This window comes from Gossypium raimondii, chromosome 8 (assembly GCF_025698545.1).
Source record: "Gossypium raimondii isolate GPD5lz chromosome 8, ASM2569854v1, whole genome shotgun sequence".
In the NCBI taxonomy this organism is placed as follows: Eukaryota; Viridiplantae; Streptophyta; class Magnoliopsida; order Malvales; family Malvaceae; genus Gossypium; species Gossypium raimondii.
In genome coordinates this window covers 18,528,076-18,537,004 of record NC_068572.1, presented here as the reverse complement: position 1 = coordinate 18,537,004, position 8,929 = coordinate 18,528,076, and the positions used below count along the sequence as shown (strand labels likewise).

Below are 8,929 nucleotides of genomic sequence, written 5' to 3'. Positions count from 1 at the left end.
TGAACGGCTAGGGTAGGGAAAAATTGAATGAAAGGCTAAAAAATGCAATAAAAATTATTTATACTTGGGGTTCAAGGGTATGGATGGCACACACATTAAAAAACAAGGGATTTTGAAAAATTTAATTATTTCATGAGTGAAGGGATTCAAACTTGGGACCTCATTTAATTTCCATGCTTTCTCATATTTCCCTTAACCATTAGGCTTTTTTCTTATTCTTGAAATGATTTTGCAATATTTATTTTAAAAACAAGGCATGTCACATATTAGAGTTTAAGGCAAAAGTAGCAAAATAATAAAAATGATGTGAGAGAAGGGATTTAAACTTGGGTTTCAAGGAACGTTTCACTAACACTTATCCAACAAACCAATACCTCATTTATTCCTAAAAACACATAGATAATCTCAAAAATTAGGGCATGACCACTCTCTCCTGATTCCCAAACCCAATTCTAGTAACCCCTGATTTTTGGCATCTTACAAAGAAGCTCATTCTATTGAAATCTAAGAATGGTTCAAATCAGTCTCACACAAAGCAGATGTACTTTTCAAAAAAAGGTTTATTGCTAAAATATCACAAACCGACTCATTTTTCAAAATTTTAAATTTCTACCAAGACTGGAAACTATTTTCTAAATCGAACTTTTCCAATAACATCATGGTCATGAGGGCCCCTATCTTAGGAATATGAGAGTGGAGGGATCTTGAGGTTGGTGTAAAGGGTCATTTGGTGATTGTCGGTTTCTTTGTCTTTAGAAGAAATACTCAGTTGTTTCCTCCTCCTGGGCTAGATGGTTCATCCTATCAAGGTCTCTAGTAGCTCTGGGATCTTCAATGATATCCTCATTCTTGGCATTCTTTTGGGCCAATAGGTATTGTCGTTCCTATTGTTCCTGGTAGCGGTGTTGCTGTTCTAAAAGATAGGCTTCAAGGAGTCTCATTTTCTCTTACATCTCAATGAACTATTAAAAGATGAAGTTGGGATTTTGGGAGGTTTATTCATTTGGTGACATTGGTGTTTCCTAGAGTAGGTTGAGCATACCACCATGGTGGTGATGAAAATTGGTAGTATGGTGGATAAGTATGGTACCACATGGAACTGTGGAGGAAGTTCCTGGTAAAGGTTGATAGTGATTATGGGTGGTTTGTTAGTGGTCTAGGTTGAGTGGCGGCTATTGGGACTATGTCTAGGTTGAAGGGAGTTTTGGAATTTGGTTAGTTGCGAGTGAACCATGGTGTTTGATCCATGCTCATCGCACCAATTGTTGATATTGGTATTCAACAAGGAGGAGATAGGAGTGCCTATTCACCTATGGCATGCATAAAGCCGAAGTTATGATGTTTAAGGAGATGAAGGCTAGGTTGGTACTTAGGTTTTTCTCGGGGAAGAAAAGGAAAAGATCCCTAGTCCCTCATGCTTCGGGGTATATATAAGGGGTTACCTTGTAACACCCCAAATTTTCTTACTAGACACGTGGCACTATTTCGATAAATGATATAGTAAATTTTTGAGAAAATTTTTAAAGGTTTTCAAATAAAGGATTTTTATGAAAATAAAGTGATTTTAGATATAGAAATTAAAGATTCAAAATATATTTTAAAAACTACTTTTAAAAAATTTAAAATTATTAAAAGAGTATAAAAATACTTTTTTTAATTTTTTTAATTTTAAAAAATAATTAATTACTGACATGGCATCCATGTGGCAATCCATGTGTATGCCACATTAGCAAAGTTAACATACGTGAATTTTTCCATCCATTTTGGGGTAATTTGACAAATAATATAAGCTTAAGGGATAAAAGAGACGAAAATTTAAATGGATAACTAAAATAACTCCTATTGTTTTTGTAAAGTTGGAGGGAAGTCATTATGCCTATTCAATATATATTTTAAAATTGTATAATAAAGACAATAAAGTAAAATGTGGTTCTAAATAATCTTATATTCTATTAATTAAACACTTAAATTTTACATTCCAACCAAATGAACCAAACGAAATAATGTAATATTCTACCCATTAATTGTAGTGTTATTACTCAAGGAAACGCTACATAATGGTATTTCGCATATATATTAGTTGCATTTTTCCTTGAAATTCCTAATAGAAATAATTGAAGACAAACAGAAGCCTAAAACTAAAAATAGGTAAGCAAGAAACAATCACACTTCAGGCAACAAGTTCCAATGTTGAAAAAATTATCTGGTTACGAAAATCAAGATTTTTTTTTTTTGGTTTGTTGTTCCATTTATTAGTTTATTCCGGAGCTTCAATAGCAAACCAATATGCGAACTTAGAAAATTAAAATTGAAAAGCGGAAAAAAGTCTAGTAAGGACTTACAGAAAACACAAAACCCCACGCATATATATGGCAATGTGAAAATGTTAAATCTCACATAACATCCACTTAAAAAAGGTTTAATGGGAACTAAGAATTCAGTAAGGTCTTTCACCAATATAATTCCCAGGAGGATCATAGTTGCAAGTCATGAAAATACCCCTCCCTCCATTGCACACCACTCTGGCGCACCCAACTGTCTTGGTTCTGCCCCACACAACTTGTGTATAGTGCCCGCATTCCTCCCCTCCGGCGCATGAATTAGACCAGTAATTGTACCATTTCCTTTCTGAAACCCACGCCTCGGCCGCCTGGGACGGCGTCCAGCCATTGCCGCTACCCCAGAAGATATTCTCCCCGTAAGGTCCATTGGAGTGCCTCAATGCACAGTCTTTCCGCCTTTGGTTGGCGTACCACTGAGCATAACGAGCCAGCCTTGAATCCCACACCAATGGCCGCATTCTGATGGCCACACGAGCAGCATTTTGAGGAGCCAAGAACTGATTAATCAGGCTCAGATAGTTAGCAGCCTGAGTGGTTGATACGAGCAAAAGGGAAACGATGATTGCGCCAAAGCAGCCTCGTATTCGAGCACTATCCATTACTGAATGAGCGTGAGGTGAGGTGAGGAGGCCAATGTACAGCAAGGATTTCACAACGTATTATATATATAACACTAAAATATTTTATTTATTTAGTGTTAGTAGTAGTTAGATAAAGAAGGAGAGAGTTTGTATAAAAGTTTCAACTATGGGGTGGCAAGCATGTTCGATTATGATTGGCACATTTTGTTTTTGTTGGTGGGACAAAGTTTTTCAAAGCTTCAATTTTACTTTCTTAGGTTTCATAATTTCTTTTTCTTTCGAGGGTTTGCGCTAGTTTTTCTCAGGTCATCATTCTGATGAGTCCACGCCTCACGTTTTTAGATAAGAAGCCACACAAAACGACACTAAAGATGGTGGTGATGAGTGGCAGCATCAAAATTTGGGAGTTGAATAATATATGATTTATTTTTATATTCCATAGAGCTCGAATAGAATAGTTCTAAGGTTCTCTACTTTCAACATTTTATAAATTTATATTTCATATAAAATACTACAATATTCTATATGAAATCTAGTTTTATATATCCAATCAAACTACAGCATGTCATAAAAAGTGTAGTGTCGAAGCTAAAATATATTGAATAAAAATATAAGTGATTCTATACAGCTAAGTTTACGAATTGCTGGAATTTTACCAAACACTATACTCAATTTAATCATTATTCAATGAATCTACAGCTAAATTTATGTTTTTTATATAAAGAAGAGTTAATTTTGTCAAAAGTAAACTAATAATAACGTATTATTTTAAAGTCTATAAATTCAAGGTAATTTATATATCGACCCAACTTTCATAAGTTTTTATTTTGGGTGTCAAAATAAAAATTCTGCAAAGGCATCATTTTATATACTTTCATCAATTTAGCCACTGCCATAACATATTTCTATCATTTTAGTAATTCATCGTTAATTTGTCGTTATATACACTTATTTTAGTCACCCAATTTTAATAAATTTTTATTTTGGTTACACTCTTTTTCAAATTAATTTTATTTAAAAAAACTCAAGATTTTTAGAGTGAATTAATTTATTCAACTCTTGAGAAGAAACTCGTGTTTTTCATCGTAACTCGTTATATGTAAAAACTCAATTTTTCCTCTAAAACTTAATATTTTTACTTTGCTAAAAAGCTAAAATTAATTCTAAAACGGAAAAATAATAATGGAAATTAAAAATATAACAATGATTTTTTATGTAAAACTCTAAGTTTTTCGTATAAAAACCTAGACAATTTCATTTAAAACCCCAAAGTTTTTCCTCTTATTGAAAAAACTACATTTAATTCTAAAAGGAAAAATTAAAGGAAATGAAAAGATAAATTTGCTTTTCCACTAAAAACTCAAGTTTTCTCTATAAAACCTACATAATTCCTATAAAACTCCAAGTTTTCCCTTCTAGTTTATTCATAAAAATTGAAATTAATTCTAAAAAGAAAAAATAAAGAAAATTAAAAAGATAAATTGTTTTCTAACAGAAACTTTCCGAAGTAAATTCACAAGTTTTCTCTTACTAAAAAACTAAAATTATTTCTTAAAAAATATAAATTTAGATGAATGGATATATTCATACATAATTAAAATGGAAAGAAACTAAGTAAAGTGATGAACTAAAAAAAATAGTGAAAGAGATTATGAAATTATGATGTGTTTTAATAATGTGAAAAAGTGGATGATCTGTCGTCAAATGTAGTAGTTAATTAGGGTCAATTTCGCATTTAAGGAGCTTGTTTTCTAAGCAATTTAGAATTTTATATTTCGTTTTCAATATTTAGGTCTTAGGATAGAATGTTAATAAAAATAAGTGTTTTTAACACATTTTGTAGGTGTTGTGACCCAATAGGCCAACACGGGCCTTAGGTTGTGCTAATTAGTTGAATTGAGTGTGTAGAATGGAAATATAAAGGCTTAATTGACGTGGAAGTAAAGGATGCAAAAGCTTCCCAAGACTTCAAAGCACCAAACGAACGACACAAGGCATATTTTTGGTGTTGTGTCGCGCCACGCAAGGGGTGTGGTGCAACACATGTCGACGTGCTTCCCAAGTTCATCGGAGTTATTTTTGTTCACGCAATCAAACTTATACAAAGACCTAGGACGTGCTAAAGACTTAATTTGGGCTGCCAACACCTCTATAAATAAGACATTAGGGGTTGAATGTCATTAAGTCCCTAGATGCCTTCAAAAACCCTCGTAGTTTAGAATTAGTTTTAGTTTATTTTCTTTTCGGCTTTTAGATACTTTCTTGTTTTTCCTCTTGAATCAATTTTGATTCAAGGACTTGTTTATTTAGTTAAAGTATTCAGTTTATATTTTTCTTTGCATTTTTTTTATTTCATTATTCCAATCGAGAGATTTGTTACTCCATTTCCCATTTGATACTCAATCCACAATTATTCACATCTCTTTTCTTCTCTGATTCGATCGTGTTTCTCACATAGTTTATTCAATCGAAGTTGAGATTATGAATAACATGAGTGGTTAAATCTCTTAGGGAGATTAATTAGTGGATGAGAATGTGGCTAACAGAAGATTTGGGATTTCTCGAGATAGATTAGTTGGTATAAATTATTTATCCTTAAACTATTAGGCATGACAACCCTAACAAGTGATCATAGGCTACACTAAATCGGAAGATAAGTCGAACCGAGTAAATCATAATTTATCTTAGTTGAGAAAGTGAGGTCAGAAGATAAACGAGTATCAACCAATCGATTAAGTTAATTAGAGTTGGGAGGTAATAATTACTTGATCGGTGATTAATCCACTCAAGACCCCTAATCCGAAGTTAGTTACAAACCCTAAAGTGAGTTAGTCTTCTTGATTGGTTTATAAGTTTAATTCATTTGTTTTCCTTTCTTTCTTTTTGTTAGTTATTTATTTTTAGTCATTTTAATCTATTTTATGATCCATCGTAATATAGGAATTAACTATTACTACTTAGACTTAGTATTGTGAAAAGTATTTTTATTATTTGTTTCATCCTCTCTTGGGTACGATCCTCGGAATACTTTTGGTATTTCATTGTAAAACTTTATTACCATTTGATCCGTGCACTTGCGGACACCGTCATTCTCAATTATTATATTTTTTTGGTGTTCTATTTATTCTATAAACGATAACTCATTTATAGGTGGTCAAGTTGTTAGCATCGTTGTCGGGGAAGTTTCGGCAATAAATTTTGAAAATAATTTTTTACAATTAATAAGATAAGTAGGAACGTTAGGACCTATAAATACGATTTTATTTTTATTTATTTTTATTTGTATTTTTATTGTCGTTTCAGGTCGTGTATGACTCGAAGCTCCAACACTCCAATTGAACCATACCTAGATCCAGAGCAACTACTCAGGTACAACTATCAAATAATGGACAATGAACCACTCGCAATAATACATTTGCCTCGGGAAAATTTGTTGTTTGAAGAGCGATGAGAACTACAAGAAAATAATCAGGAAGAAGTCCTAATGGCTCAGCGGACATTGTGTGAGTACTCCTTATCTATCGTAGACGCGGTGCGAGGAAGCATTGAGCAGTCGAAAATCAATGCTAATAATTTTGAGATAAAGACGACCACGATTTAGATGATCCAAAATAATTTGCAGTTTAAGGGGAATATGGTTGAAGACTTGAACCAACACCTAAAGTGATTTCTTCAACTATGTGATACCTTCAAATATAATGGAGTATCCAACGATGCTATACACCTGCAATTATTCTCGTTTTCATTATGTGATAACACGACTGATTGGTTAGACTCATTAGAATTGGATTCCATTACAATAGGAATGACCTCGTGGAAAAAAATTCATCTTAAATTTATCCCAATAAGTCGAACGATTCAGCTTCGGCGGGATATCACAAATTTTAAACAATATGAAGGTGAGTCTTTATACGAGGCGTGGGAGTGTTTCAAGACAATTCTAAGGAAGTGCCCACACCATTAACTGCAAGCATGGCTTCAGATACAAATATTTTACAATGGTTTCGACGGACACATTAGATGGAGTATCCTATAACACCCCAAATCTTACGAGTCTAAAGTTTTGGGCGTATAATAGTAAATAGTCTATCTGATGTAGTGTTATTTGCCCAAATGATTATTTTGGCATATACGTGTGGGCATATAGTAACCGTCGCATGAGTTAGTAAGAATTTGACTTCATGATATTCTGCTATATTAAGGAGAAGTTCGTGTTAAGAGATAAAGGGTTAGTATGGAATGAGTATTTGTCAAATGTATAGTATGCTTGATTTGTTTGGAATACTATTCTAGTTAGATTTTAAGTAACTAGGTTAGAAATCGACTAAATAACCAAGTTGAATAATTGTAATTGCAAGGTATTTATTAATTTTCTCTCAGAAATTGTAGGCCATTAAAAAGGCAAGTTCTAAAATGTATGACACTTGTTAAATTTCACTAAGTAAGTTGAGTCATATTTATATGTGAAAAATGATTTCTGAAAGGGATCATCTATCTTCTTCCTCTTCCTTAAGTGGTATTTACTAATACTTTCCTTATGCCTGAATGTATCTTACATCGATGATCTAGAAGCTATGGTTCTTTTATGATCAGTGGTTACTTCGCATCCGGGTGAGTATTTTAGTTTTGCATGTTAAGTTCTGAATGAGTAAATCTGTATATGGTGATTGAATAGCAAGACTGTAAGTATAAGGTTTCTGCATGAGATTGCCAACGATTGATATGATAAATAATTTGTATGCATAAGAGTAGTAATAGTGAAATTATGTTTCTAAGCAGTGGTTGTTGCTTGTTCGAGATGGATATCTGGATTTGGACTCTTGAACTACAATAAGTGAGAATCAGTTAGGTGAGTCTCTACTCTGACTCTTACATGTAAACAGTACCAGTAAGTAATTTAAATAGTGATGAATTTTGAGTATTCAATGAATGAGTAAAACATAAGAAAGATGTTGCATGTGCAAAGATAATATGAACAAAGTATTTCAGGAATAAGAAGTTGTGTGATAAGTATGCAGGTAAAGTTCAATATGGAAAGTTTAGAATCAGTCAGGTGATTTTCTACTTTGACTCCTACATGTATACTGTTCATATTGAAGCATATCTATATGAAAGTGGTCAAACTGGAAACTGGAAATCATGGATGATATAGTATGAATATGATACTTATACAACTATAGGAATATATTGATGATTAAATAAGATATTGCTTGAAAATAAGTTCTATGGGATGTATGAAGAGTATTATGAAATTATGAAATCTTAGGTCTGAGATGTGTCTGGTTTGTAAAATTTGTAAAGTGAGTCGAGTCACTGTGGTGGTAAATAAGAAAGTCCCTCAGGACAATAAACACGAACTCTGATATGAAACTCTAAAGGAAAAAGTCCATGGCCATGGCATACTCTAAAAAGGAACCGCTGAATGACATTTTATCTAATGGGGTTCTCTATGTGTCCTAGGGCGGTGATGGGTAAACCTTACTCAATGTGAATTTAGGCAAATTCATATCGCAAACACGACAGTTTTGGGATTCTTATGGGGTATCTGGTCAGCCTTTGTGGCGTACTCTATATAGATAACATTTGTGGCATACTTTGTATGGATCGCCTTTGTAACGTACTCTAATTAGATTGCTTTAGAGCGTATTATGTAATAAGGACTTATGGCATGTTCGGTGTATTGTTTTTTTTTCCTCTGATGTGTTCTGTGAAGCCTGCCGGATAGTAAACAAGAGATTTTGTACGATTGCCTGTATGACGTGCTCTATTAGGTCTACGTGACGTGAACTATCAGGAATGTCTGATACAATTTGAGTTTGAATGTCTGTCTCTATGGTAAGATAAAAGTAAATTCTTATAGTTCTGTAATAAGTATGGTTAAAAGGGGTATTGAATCTTCTTCTAGAATTATTCAGAATCTAAATTAATTTTATCTTGAGTTATGGGATTCTGGTATAATACGATATGAAATTCATCTAAATAGTCTAACAATACTCTTCTGTATGA

The 8,929-nt window shown here is 33.0% G+C and overlaps 1 protein-coding gene and 1 non-coding gene across 2 annotated transcripts; both read right to left on the bottom strand.

Annotated features, from left to right (window-relative positions):
• Nucleotides 1–2,287: 2,287 nt before the first annotated feature.
• On the bottom strand, nt 2,288–3,153 carry LOC105790953 (pathogenesis-related protein PR-1). The gene has a single exon (XM_012618774.2). It carries the CDS (start codon nt 2,939–2,941, stop codon nt 2,438–2,440), a length of 504 nt encoding a protein of 167 aa, XP_012474228.1. The 5' UTR covers nt 2,942–3,153; the 3' UTR covers nt 2,288–2,437.
• Nucleotides 3,154–6,783: 3,630 nt separating this feature from the next.
• On the bottom strand, nt 6,784–6,889 carry LOC128032208 (small nucleolar RNA R71). The gene has a single exon (XR_008188336.1). It is a non-coding gene; the product is annotated as a small nucleolar RNA R71 (small nucleolar RNA).
• Nucleotides 6,890–8,929: the final 2,040 nt, after the last annotated feature.